We start from the raw sequence: 13,428 nt of genomic DNA, 5'->3' as shown, positions 1-13,428 counted from the left end.
CCACAGGGCCTTGGAAGCTGGTTATACCAGTTGTTTGCAGAGCGGTGGAGGACAGAAGATCTATTGTACTTTTCTTGCAGGAGGAGGATTTTCAGAGAACTCAGGTAATAATAGGGTTTGTAGCATTCTGTGAAGGATGGAAATTGCAGCAACAAAAAGCTTAAGACAGAACAATGACAGACTTAAATTATTTTAATTGAGTTGGAACTTGTTTGTTCTCCCTCTTAATTATCCCAAGGTATTTGAGCAGCTTCTGTGCTGCTTGTGTGACATGTCCTCTCTCTGGAGGACCTCAGAATACTGACATTAGAAAAACCATCCAAATAACCACACAAAATAATCAACAGGTAATTCTTAACTGATTGCCTCAAATTGTTGTCATTGAGCGATGACACCTTTCCTCCCCAGTCGTGATACCAGTAATCATGCAATAGCCAGGGATGCTTGTGCTAAAATATGGTCCACATGTGGTAAAGGACAGAGCTCATCAGCACCATTTGCTGTCAGATTTGTTTCCTACCTTCTGCAGTTGAACAGTGATGGCTTTGAACAACTATTTCTGATGCGTGGGTTAGGAATGTGGGGTGGCTCAGGGAGAGGTTTGTTTTTTATGATAGGTGGAGCTTCGTGAGAGTAGCCTGATGAACTGAAAGGATGGCTTGTGTATTAAATTAACTCTTTTTATAGCTTTATCTATTGCTGTAGACTAAGCTTTCAGTTTGGAATAGATGCCCTGATTTTTTTTTTTTTAAAGCATTGCTAAAAATAAACATTGCTATGGAGAAATCTCTGCATTCCTCCATTATATGCAAGTGGCATGAAAGCTTAAATAAAACATGTGAGCAAAATACTATGATTGCTAAAAGTCATTTTCAAAGTACCTGCTTTGTGGTGCTGCCGTAAGCTTTTTTATTTTAGCCATTACTATGACCATGCTGCTAAATATGTAATTCTAATGATAATTGTGCAAGGATTTGAGAATGATTTGTAAAAGTTATATCCCTGTTCTTGCACAATTTCCTTCCATCTTCCAAGAAAAGATGAAGCCAAATACACTAGACGTGTTTAAAGTGCATGAAGGGGCAATTTGACTTTGCTTTTATAAGGACATCAAGATGACTGCTAAAACAAGCTTGCTAGTATTCTGAGTAAAGTATATACTATTTTTAAAAATAGCAAAGATTTTTATGGAGATCAGATAGTGGTGAAAATTTGTTTTTACAACTGAGTAAAAATGGGGATCTCATTAATATTTACGAGTACATAAATGGTGGGTATCGGGAGATTGGGACATAGAATCATAGAATGGTCCCTTTTATCTACGGTATCTAGCAACAGGACAAGGGGTAATGGGATGAAGCTGGAACACAAAAAGTTCCACTTAAATATCAGGAAAAACTATTTCACTGTGAGGGTGAGGGAGCCCTGGCACAGGCTGCCCAGAGGGGTTGTGGAGTCTCCTTCCTCGGAGGTCTTCAAGACCCACCTGGACATGTTCCTGTGTGGCCTGATCTAGGTGGACCTGCTTCTGCAGGAGGATCAGACTAGATGATCTCTAAAGGTCCCTTCCAACTCCTACCCTTCTATGATTCTATGAGTTGTGAATAGTCATTAATGCTCAACAATAATGTGAAACCTAAATAATTCTTTGCTTGAATGCATTAACAGTTTTGCTAGGAAAACTTAGCTGGACATCCTGTGTTCAGAAATTATTCATTCTTAAATGGTAAAGGTTTCCCATGTTGTTGCTTTAACTTCATAGCTTTGGAGGTATGACAAGAACACTGACACAGTTTACAGTTGAAATCCATTGATTATATTAAGGTAAGCAACCGCAGCGCTGCTATGTTAACAGGCATTCAGAGTCAAGATGAGGAAGAATGTACCATCTGTGGTTGCATGAGGTTCTGGGAGAAAGCAAAAGCTACAGCAAACAGCTGGAAGTTCCCTATTCAGGTCTCTTCATATGACTATGGAAAAACTGAAAAACATTTTTTTCTGGCAAAGAAAAAGAACTTGATGCAAATGTGCTGACATTGTTGATCATCAAGACAGGTGGCCTCTCACCAAGCAGCTTTTTTCTTGTCTCTCTCCACAATAACCCTTCCTTTCTCACTTCTTCTCTGGGCCTACAATAATGGTTGCGTTTGGCATCAGCAAAGCTGATACTGTGTATAGTTCTGAATAGGTGAAGGAGTTGCACTATCACTTCTACCACTGCCAGCTGCACTGCTATATGTTGGCATTTCAACAATGGTAGAAGACTTAAAGTGCTCTGGAAATGGAACATAAAAAGCATATGCCTACTTAAAACTGCTTTTCGCTCTAGTCTAACAGGGAGAGATGGGAGGGGGGGAAATGAAAAAAAAATACATGAATTCTGTGATTAAGATGCTGGTCTGTAGATGCAGAGTCTTAAGTCCCTGCTTTGCTGCACACTTCCTTTGTGAATTTAATTTCAATTTCTCTGTTTCCTCACTTGTCTGCTGGGGATAATGGCACTTCTCCTCCCAATGCCAAGTACATTTAACAGTCAAATGTTTAACTATGTGATGAGTTTGTAAGGAGAAATAACTAGGCAGATTACCATATTTTTTAAAAACTACATAGGAAGAAAACAGTAGCCTTTCATTACACTGGAAAGACTCCCTTTTTATTTTCTTTTGAGTTTGCAGTGTGTGTTTGTGAATCCTATTTATTTGCCTAAGTACTCTGGACTGAATGTTACAAGTCAGTTAGAACACCAGCATGCTCTAATACCATGTAATGCAGAATTAATAAGAATTAAGAATTATTATTTCTGTTGTACAGCAAGACACGACAAAAATGTAAATCAGAGCCTGAAGTTGCTGTAAGGTACAGAGCCGAGGGAGGCAATCTGTGAAACTGAATTGCGGGCTGTTCTTGGTACAGCCCTTCCAAAAGCTGCTAGTACTTAGTGTCTGGCATCCGTAGGCGCTTGGGGGAAGCTCTCCCACCCTTTGTGAATGCTTGTGCTACTTTGCTATTACATTGCTAGCAGACAGGGCTCTAAGGCTGTCATCTTTGAAAGCACTGGAAAGCTCCACATGGTGCAATTCATTTGCCATTAAATCTGTTACTGTGCTCTGTAAAGGAAGGACCATAACGGCTGTGCTTGTTGGCTGGTGCTGTCTGTTAATTATTTCCAGAATTTACTGTTTTGGAGTTTGCTGCCCTGGTAGTTGCACGTCTGCCCAGCCACCTCCCTCCATGGCAGGCTGTGCTGGTCAGAGGTTCAGCTCTTCAGCTGGGCTTAGCTCCCCAGGAGAACAGGCTATGGGGCAGGCCCCCAGATCCTTGCAGAGTTAACTGAAGCTAATTAAAGACATTCTTGAAGCTGCTTATAATTAATGGCAGACTGCCCAAAGCTGATTAGAAAAAAACAAAAGGGCGCTATTACCTTCAAATAGCACAGAATGATACAAGGAAGCTCTGCTGACAGGCTCATTCACATGAGTGTTTTTTGTCAGGAAGGAGGTGTCTGTTTTAGTTTGTTTTTTTGACAGACTCGCAGACTGGTTAAGGTTGGCAGACACCTCTATAGCTCATCTTGTCCGACCCCCCCACCTCAAGCTGCCTTGGGTCAGCGACCCAGAACCATGTCCATGCAGTTTTTGACTGTCTTCAAGGATGGAGACTCCTGGGCAAGCCTGTTCTGAGTCACCTGACAGTAGTGTTTCCTGATGTTCAGAGGGCACTTTCTGTGTTTCAGGTTTGGGCCGATTGCCTCTGGTCCTGTCGCTGGGCACCGCTGAAAAGAGCCTGGGTCCATCTTCTCTGGACCCTCCCTTTTCAGGTATTAATATACACTGGTATTAATACACTGAGGTATTAATATACAGGTATTACACAGGTATTAATATACACTGAGCCTTCTCTTCTCCAGGCTGAACAGTCACAGCTCTCTGCCTCTCCTTATATAAAAGATGTGGCATTCACTTAATCCTAAACCTTAGTGGCCCTTTCATGGGCTCTCTCTGGTATGTCCTTGTCTTTGGTACTGGGGATCCCATAATGGGACACAGGTATGGCCTCGTCAGTGCTAAGTAGAGGGGAAGAATCACATCCTCCTGTTCTGGCATACCATCCCTTTCCTTTCCTTTTCCAGACATATCCTTCATGATGCTGAAATACATATTCCCTGTGATGCTGAAATTTTGTTTTATTTGCATTCCTGAACTTTTGCAGCAAAACTGAACTGTGCCAAGGAGTGAATGCCCAAATAAGTAAACAGTGCCATGGTCTGATGTCTTTGTGTTTTTACAGTTGTAGTTCTGTCCAGAACCATGCTTGGGGAATAGCCTTCAAATATCTTTTGTGAATTACAGTACAGAAAGTTTACATTAGTTTCCTGGTCCTAATGGATACTGAAGTAGATGTTCATGTAGTCCTAATTACTGTCTGATATAGAATCATCAAATCATTTAGCTTGGAAAAGACCTTTAAGATCATCATGTCCAACTGTAGAGCTGAATTACCTAGCATAAGAATTATTATGATTTAGAAAAGAGAGTAGAAAGGCATTCAGATACTTCTCTAGCCATTTTAAGACACTACCAGATCTACTACCATGTAGCACAACTTCAAGAATTCAGAGGACAAAAAGTGGCCAAAAGTTTTACTCCTGACAGTTGTAACTTCCTGCCAGTTCTTACAGCTTTCTTATTCTAGTAAGGAGATTTCCCAAGGTGGAGCCTTGCCATTTGGTGTTAATCAATACCATTGCTAGATCTGTCTGGGATTTAATAGTGATACTGCACTGCACCCCAGGCATTGTTTCCACAGTACACAGTTCCGGGAAGGGTTACACTGGTAATTGCAACTAATTGCATATTAATAACATCTGCCTCTTTTTCTGACCTGAAGGAGATGTTCCCAAAGTTACACATCAGTAAGGACTTAGAGTTGTAGCTAAGGCCCTTTACTGATTTTGGAGAGTTGGTTTTGTTTTGTGATTGCTGGAGTCAACCAAGAATACTTCTTTCAAAAAAGCTGCCTTTCAAAATTGGGTAAATTAAGTGATTTCTTGTGGTAAACATCCTGAATGAAATAATAACTAAAAAAAAAAACAAAACAAAAAATATCTTGTTTCTGAGACTTTGCAGTAATGAAATACACAGAAAATGGCCCAAGTCAAATGTCATCTAGTGCCTTATTGGGTGGTTTGGTTTTTTTTTTTTGGTCTACTAGGCATGTCTTTGCTAAGTTTATGAATATGGTAAAGTATTGCAGATCACAGCAGTAGAATCTGACTTTCATCTTCCACAGCCATAGGCTACCTATGTAGCCCTGGATGTTGCTTAGTTTGTTGGCCAGGAGACTTTTAACTATCTCCAGGGATGGTGATTCCACCACCTCCCTGAGCAGCCTGTTCCAGTATTTAACAACCCTTTTCATGAAGAAGTTTGTCCTAATATCTAATCTAACCTCCCCCAGTGCAACCTGAGGCCATTTCCTCTTGTCCTGTCAGTCATTACTTGTCTATTCTCTTGTACCTGCCTATGCTGATTTTCACTAGCTTAATCTATTCCTTGAGCATATTGTCTTCTTGGAGCTACATAGAGAGCTCCATAATCCTGGAAGTTAAATGTCTGCATTGTTCATTTCACCACGTCAGTTCCTTGTTCTGATATTAAGGAGGATAATGGGCAACTACACAGATGGCTTAACAACCCTGCATTTTCTACAACAATCTTTTCATTTGTCCCTAAGTCTCTGAAATTTGTAAGGTTTGGAGTTAAGATTGCCTTTCTCCAAGTAAAGCAGGGCCTTTGCTTTCAGGTTTGGCTGCTCTAGTGTTGAAGTTTACTTACTTGTACTTACTTTCTAAAGAAAGCTGCTGAACCTGAGGGATGTGTTGACCTTTCCTCACATGACTGCATGTTAGTAAATAATGGCAATTAAAAATGGAATCCTGCTCTGGCAAATACCCACCTAAACATATTTGGTGCCTTCAGGTGAGGCGCTCACTCTCTCACTGGAAAGAATACCACATGTAAGGTAGAGTACAAATTCTTGGAATTGTGACAGCAATTTTTTGTTCTGGGAAAAAAACAGTGACAGACGCCTTCAAGCATCTCCTTCACATACTTCTGCAGGGCCTTCTGACAGCACTGCCCCAAGGCTTGAACAGAGTGTGCAGCTTGTTGCCAGCTGGGCTGCAAGTGCCACCTCCCCCAGCCTGGCTCCCCGGGAGCTCCCTGCATGTACCATGTAACACGTTTTGTCTGCTTAACATTTAAAAAAACAAACCAAAATTGTATGAGGTTCAACTAGGCTGAGTGCTGCACCTGAGCCACAGCAACCCCATGCAATGCTACAGGCTTGGGGATGTGTGGCTGGAAAGCTGTCTGGAGGGAAAGGACCTGGAGGTGCTGGACCACAGCTGGCTGAACATGAGCCAGCAGTGTGCCCAGGTGGCTAAGAAAGCCAATGGCATCCTGGCTTGTATCAACAATGGTGTGGCCAGCAGGAGCAAGGAAGTGATTGTTCTGCTGTACTCTGCACTGGTGAGGCTGCACCTTGAATACTGTGTTCAGTTTTGGGCCCCTCACTACAAGAAAGACATTGAGGTGCTGGAGTGTGTCCAGAGACAGGCAACGAAGCTGGTGAAGGGTCTGGAGAAAAAGTCTGATGAGGTGCAGCTGAGGGAACTGGGGATGTTTTCTGGAAGATGGTGAGTGGAGACAGGAGTTGTAGAGAGGTAGGAGTCGGTCTCTTCTCTCCAGTAATGAATAGGACAAGAGGAAATAGGCTCAAGTTGCACCAGGGGACGTTTAGATTGGACAGTAGAAAGAAGAGTTGTTAAGACACTGGCAAAGGCTGCCCAGTGAGATGGTGGAGTCACCGTCCCTAGAGATATTTAAAAGACACACTGATAAGGCGCTGAGGGACAGGGTTTAGTGATGGGCTTGGCAGTGTGAGGTTAGTGGTTGGACTCGATGATCTTAAAGGTCTTTTTCCAACCGAAATGATTCCATGACTCCGTGACTGCCGCCGCACCTCCGGGCCTGTGCGTTCCCTAGCTGACCTGAGATGCAAGTCCCCGCGTGTGGCGGCCGCACGCGATCGCCCAGCACTTGGCGGGAACGCCCCTCCCTCAGCGGCGGGACGCGTCCGCCGGCGGGCGGGGGCTGCTCGCGCGGTGCTCGGGCCGGGCCGGGGCGGGGCGCGGTGCGGCCTGCCTGCGGCACGCGGCGCCGAGCCCAGCGGCGGCGCGGGCGGAGCGCGCCCCACAGCGGCGGCGGAGCGGCGGCCCAGCGCCATTACCGCCGCCTGGCGTGGCTCCTCCCGGCGGCGGCTGGCGCTCGGCGGGAGCGGCGGGCAGCGGGACGGCACGGCACGTCGGAGCAGCAGCCGCCGGCGGGATGCTGGGGGTGGCGGCGGCGGGGATGAACTGTAACAGGTAGGAGAGGCGCGGGGGCCGCCCGCCCCGTCCCGTCCCGCCTCCCGCGGCGGGCGGCTGCCGCTGAGGTGAGGGCGGCGCTTTGTCTCGGCGCGGCCGGGCCGCTGTCACCGGCTGCTGCCCGCTTGCTTGAATCCCCCTTCCGCGGTGCCCCGTGGAAGTCGCTCCCCACCCCTGCTCCTCCGATCGGGAGGCGGGCGGCCGCGGCGCCGCGCCGTGCGGGCGGAGGGCGGCGGCACGGGGGCCCGGCGGATGGGAACTGGCGCTGGGATGGTCTCTTGGGCGGGCGGTGCGGTTTTGGGGTCCTGCGGAGGGGCTTTGCGGCCGTGCAGGTGTGCCTCCGCCTCGCCTCGTGAAGTTTTTGTGTCACGAGGGAACTTTCCCCTTCTCCCCGGCAGCACCGTGGCCATGCCGAACCGCAGACGGCAGCAACGGGCACGGCAGCAACACCTTCACTCTTCTGTCACCCCTTCGGCGTTACATTCACGCGGGGAGCATCACGGCAGCTTTTGTGTCCACCAAGTGGGACTTATATACAAAACTCGGTGCTGACACGCTTTGAAGGGAGCGTGAGCGTGGTTTACTGCCCTCGGCATTAAAAGGTGTCTTGTTCCTGAGGGAGGTGGTTATTCTTAAACGTGTGGTACTAAATAATCTCGGGTATTTATGTGGTGAGTTTGTGTAGCTTTATACATACCCCAGTTACTGAGTAGTATCTTACGGAAAGGTTAATGGAGATGAGTGAGGGAAAGCAAAGGCTGTTCTACTAACCACCCAGCGTGCCAAAGCCTCACCCGTTGTAGTTGTTCCTTGGGAAGCAATGTCCCTAATTAAAGCACTTGGCAAACGTGGCACCAATATGTTGAAATTTGGGGCTGAGGGAAGGAAAAACGGATTTTGTATCTGGCATGGGCTGCATGTTCAGGCACTCACAGACTTTAGTGACTAAAAGCTAAAGACTGCCTTTCCTACACCTTATTTCTACTGTGAGTTCCTCTAGCTGTGCACCATGCTTCTGCTCCTGCCACAGCTTTTCTCCACAGTCAGGCCGAGTCAGGGCTACTGTGGTGGCACCTTGTGCTGGCATGTGGCCAGCTGGAATGCTGAGCCAACTCCACTCCACGGGTCAGCACCCCTCTTGCCTCGAAGGATGTGGGAGAGGAAGCAGCAGGATCTCACTAGTCTTGACCAGCTTTAGGTCTAACTGTGGTACAGCCACATGCTGAGAAACTTGCTAAGATGACTTAGGTGTCTGTATGAAGATACCTGGTTTTCTTCAGTTGTTTGCTTTCTTGGTGGGTGACAGGTGCTTCCAGTCCAGGCACCTTTCTGCATTCCCTAAAGTGGCTGTGTTGTCAGTATTTGTGCTGTGAGCATGAATCTCTCGCAACTGCAAGGATCTGCGCGTCATTCAGCCCCGCACAGGTGCTTCAGCTCCACTGCAGAGCCTGCTGGTCCATGTAAATACAGCAATTACATACTTGGCATCTGTTGTGCTGAAGTCAGGGAGCGGGCCAGCTGCCCTGCTGGTACATGCTTCCCAGGATATGAACTAGGCTACACCCCTGGCACGCTGAGAAATTTTGGGACAAAGTCAGGCTAGAGCCGATGCTTGCAGAAACTTGCTGAGATGAGGTAGCAGAGCTCTCTGGTGGGAGCCCACCTCACTCAAAGCTGTCTATGGGGAGCTTCTTCAGGGTGAAGTGCACGTGGTGCATCCCACAGTGGGCAGGCAGGTGACTGGCTCATCCAGGGAAGCAGTGGTGACAGTGAAGTGGCCTTTCTGGGGGTACGTCTGGCAGCAAGAGCATCCTTGCTTGGCAGCAGGGACCAGCACTGCTGTCTCCTGGCCAAGAAAATCCTCCTGCAATTGAAAGTCAACCTGACACCCCACCACTGCTGTTGTGCTCTGAGTATGAACTCTCCCCCAGCAACGGCTGTACATAGGGCTGCTTGCCTAAATTGGCTGGCCTCCTCCTTGCTTCTCTTCTTACCACTTTTTTTGGGTGAATTGTTGTATTGAGGACAAGGGGCTGTGCTGTGGTTCAGGGGGTGAAGCTGCTGTGCAGTTGGCTCTTTGAAGAAGCGTGGCTTGAGGGAGCTTCTGGCTGGGTCCAGGAGTGCTGATTGCCTGTCAGGGCAGTATGGTGAGGAGAGGCTGCAGGGTCAGCTCCTTCAGGCAAGGCTGTTGCAAGACATCTGGCTGAGGGGGTTTTCTTTAGATGATTCCAATCTGTTGAGGTCAGAATGAAATGAAAGGGAAACGTTAGTGTAAGATACATTCTGATTTGGTAAAATGCAAAGAAAGGAAATGAAGAATTGGTGCATTTTCTTGTTTCAATTCTTGCCGGGTGGAATGCATTAAAAGTACAAGTGTTTAACAAAATAAAAGATGATCGCAAAGGCTTCCACAGGCTGAAACTCCAAAGGGATTTTGAATCTTGAGTTTTTGGTCTGATTTACAGAGTTTTGGGGGAGAAAACAGAGAAGGAAAGAATGACTTGAGGTTTCTCTCCAGATTTAGTACGTGGAAAAGCAGCAAACATGTGGTCAGCAGGTGTGTAGATGGGGTTGTTTTTTGTTCTAGGAAATACTCTTGTTTTTAACTTTACCACGGCCCCCCCCTTTGTGGAGGCTTTTTGAACTCTAGTCACTGCTGCGGCTTTTGTTTTGCAATTAAAGGAACTTGTAGGCTGGGGCTGTAACTTGAATGCCTGTTACCTGAGGCACAGCTGTCTCATCATCAGACTGGGGAGAACGGACAGCCCTGGAGGTGAAGAGTTTGAGCAGGGAGGGATCTGCAGTGTGCCTTGTAGCTGGCTCAATGCTGGGTAATGATCTGTCTTTCAGGATTGCTGGGTGTGCTGCTCGGGGCTGAGAGCTGGTCATCCCAATGCCTGCTTGCTTTGTAAATGTCGAGTTTTGTGGGCAGCTTTTCCAGCAGGTTGTGCTGAACTCATCTTGATGTGGTGGTGTTGGAAGAAGTTGCTTGTATGGTTCAGAGAAAAACATTATCTGGCAGTTTTTATCTTGAACTTTTCTAGTTTCCTAGCACAAACTTGAGTTGCTCTTTGTAGCAATAAACATAGGCCAACATGCAGTAAAATACTGAACAAAGAAAGCTCCTCTTTATTCAAAGCATAACTACGATTGAAAAACTAGCAGAGATCATTGGATTTACAGCTCCTTTTACACTGTAGGCTGTGAAGCTTAAAAATATGGGCACTTCATAGCGTAACTGGCTGTGATAGGGAACTCCATAAATTAGAAGCTAAATGTGATTCTGTATTTTGACCTCACTTGGAATGCACAGGTCTTTTTGTTAGAACTGGCTCCATACAGTTTCTGCAGGGGAACTGTTAATGGCCCGCAATATACAGAGGGTGGTTTGCACAGTTAACAAATTATTTTTCAAGTTGCAATAAAATATTTATTATTGAAGTACTTAAGGCATGCTTTTTAGCTCCTGCAGTTGTGGCTTTGTGCTAAGTGTGTTAGGTTAGACATCCTGATTCATCAGTGTTTTGTTTTCCTCCAAAGCCTGGTTTAAAGGTTTTTCACTCGGTAGCAAAATTCAGTCTCTTGCTGCTTTTCAGTATTGTGAGTCTTTAAGTATTAGCTGTGCTAAAAGCAGCTTGATAGCTGGTGGGGAAGTTACTCACTTCAGGCATGTGATGGCAGGTGCTGATAAGGAAAATCAAACTGACAGTCATGTTTTGATAGCCAAAGCCTTCCCTTGTATAAGCTATCCATAGCATGAATCAAGCAGCCATTTATGTGGTCTGCTGTCCTTGTCATTTTAGGGGTGTGTTACAGTGCATGTTGCCCTTACAGCTTGTGCAGAAGCACGGGTGTTGATGAAGAAAGGGTGAAAGGATGGGAAGGTCATAATTCAATCTGACAACTAGAGGAAACATAGCAGGAGACTGTGCCCTGCAGTTAATATTTTTCTTTAAATTGGGACACACCTTTGCAATTACTTCAGCATTTCCCTTCCTGCCGTGTCTAAGTCTTTATGAATATGCTTACTTATGGTTTTTAAGCAGAGAGAATTAAAAAAAAACAAAACAAAAAGAAGTCAAGGTACTGTGATTTCCTTGTCTGATTTTGTGTACCCTAATAACACTTTCTGTGAAACACTTTGATGAATCCTAGCACCTGGAGAGAGTCAGCAAGGTCCAGTGGGCAAAAGCTGATGGTGCGCCCAGTTACAAACTGTGTGTGGGCAAAGTAGACCTTCTTGTCTGCAGTCTGAAACCACATTCCTGTGCAAAAGTGACATAGCTTGGAGTAGTCTAGGATGCGTGGGAAGCGCCCAGGATGAGGTTTTATGCTCTGTTTTTCATGTTACTTTTCCTTATATTTTAAATAAATAGTCCCATATTCCAGCTCTGAGCATCCCTGTTTCATCAGTTTTTAACTCATTAAAAAACCCCACGAGCCACTACTACAGAGCTTGATAAGAAGGTAAGTCTTAGGTCACTCTGTGCATTTAGTGTTGTTTCAATCACTGGTTGCATTGAAAAGTTAAGAACTGAGAACACACTGGTAGATGGGCTTTTGACTCAGTAAAAGCCAAACTGGTGAGAATGGTAGCGTTAAAACCGTGGGGTTTATTGCTCACGTTGTGGATGGGGAGATGGTGTGGATAGTCTGAGAAACTAAGACACTAGGATGTTTTTATGAGTGTTTCCTTGGTGGCCAGAGCAGCATGGGGAAACTTTTGCTCAGAATCATGAGGGTTTGCTGTATTAATAATGTTTTAACATAACTGGGGGCACTGGGAAAGACCACAGCAAAGCCATGCAGTAACACCAGCAACTGTTTGGGAGGCAGCAACATGGCAGAGTGGCTTTCATCCAGACCCTACGCTGACATGCAGCAGCTGTGGGATTGATGTGGAGAGAGAAAACCACATAGAGGAATCGTTTCAAATCCACCCAGGGAGAGGGAGATGAGGCCTCGACGCTTTGTGAGGGCTCTTTGCAAGGGCTTGGCCATTCTCGCTGGGGCTGAGTGCTCCCCGATGAGGACAAGGGAGCACCTGCTAGCCTCTCATCTTCCCGAGCCACGGCATTCGCAAGTCCTCCCTTGGTGTTTCCTGGTGCCCTCCACTTCTGATTTGGGAATGAAAAATACAGCTTGGCAGGCAGAGTGGTGCGGGCTGCCAGCCGGCGCTGTCGGGTGAAAGGCGGCCTCTGCAGATTCAGGGCTGAATCAGCACCAGCAGCCTCTGCTTGCAAAACCTTCTGATTTTTGGTGAATCATCCATTATGAAGAAACACTTGCAAATAGGCACATATTTTGGTTTGTAGCTTTGCAAATGTGCTTCTGTACTACATTGGTAGCAGGATAGACTTGTGTTTTGGTGCAGAGAGGAACATTTGTGCTGGATTAAGTCATTTATTTTTGCCAAGGTCTGCTGGTAAATGGGCTGAGATTCACTTGACAGCGATCATCTCCCAGACCCAGCTCTGGCTGGTGTTACAAAGCAGGACAGACCATCTCTGGATCATGCTAGTGATGCTCTTCTCACAGGCAATGATTACCAGAGATTGATTGTGCTGCAACTGACTGGAGTCAGCACCCGTCCCCCAACGTTTCTTTTGCTGACACAGGGGACTTGAGCCAGCTGAAAACCCATGGCAAGAGAGATTGGTAGATATATAAAGTTTAAACTGAGTTTGTCTTGATCTGGATTAAATCCTTCGTCTTGTGGGTGGTGATGATATCAGAGGGGACAGATGTGGGAAAGGTGGAATTACCCATTTCAGCAGAAGCGTGTATTTGTGCCTGGGTCATTTACTTGTGGCCTCAGAGAGCGATATTAAAGGTGAGGTCCTGTGAGGAGCTGCTGGAGATCTAAAGAAGGAAGAATCAGTGTTTGGTGGTGGTCCAGATCAGGGCTGGGGACTGCCTGGGTGCAGTGTTGGGAAGGGGCACATCTACACTCCATTGCACTGGGAGAGACATCGTTTGCTTGCAGATTGTTCAAGAAGGAT

General features: G+C 46.2%; 1 protein-coding gene across 1 annotated transcript in view; it reads left to right on the top strand.

The window, feature by feature from the left end:
* Positions 1-7,260: 7,260 nt before the first annotated feature.
* The window catches only part of LIMS1 (LIM zinc finger domain containing 1), a 77,772-nt gene continuing 71,604 nt past the window's right edge, over positions 7,261-13,428 (top strand). The window contains exon 1 of the mRNA XM_061997282.1: positions 7,261-7,426. Within this exon, the coding sequence (XP_061853266.1) occupies positions 7,389-7,426 (38 nt within the window). The 5' untranslated portion in view covers positions 7,261-7,388. The remainder of the gene's footprint in view (positions 7,427-13,428) is intronic.

The sequence above is a fragment of the Colius striatus genome, chromosome 1 (genome assembly GCF_028858725.1).
Source record: "Colius striatus isolate bColStr4 chromosome 1, bColStr4.1.hap1, whole genome shotgun sequence".
Taxonomy (NCBI): Eukaryota; Metazoa; Chordata; class Aves; order Coliiformes; family Coliidae; genus Colius; species Colius striatus.
The sequence above is the reverse complement of the archived record's forward strand: the minus strand, read 5'-3'. Positions and strand labels throughout refer to the sequence as shown.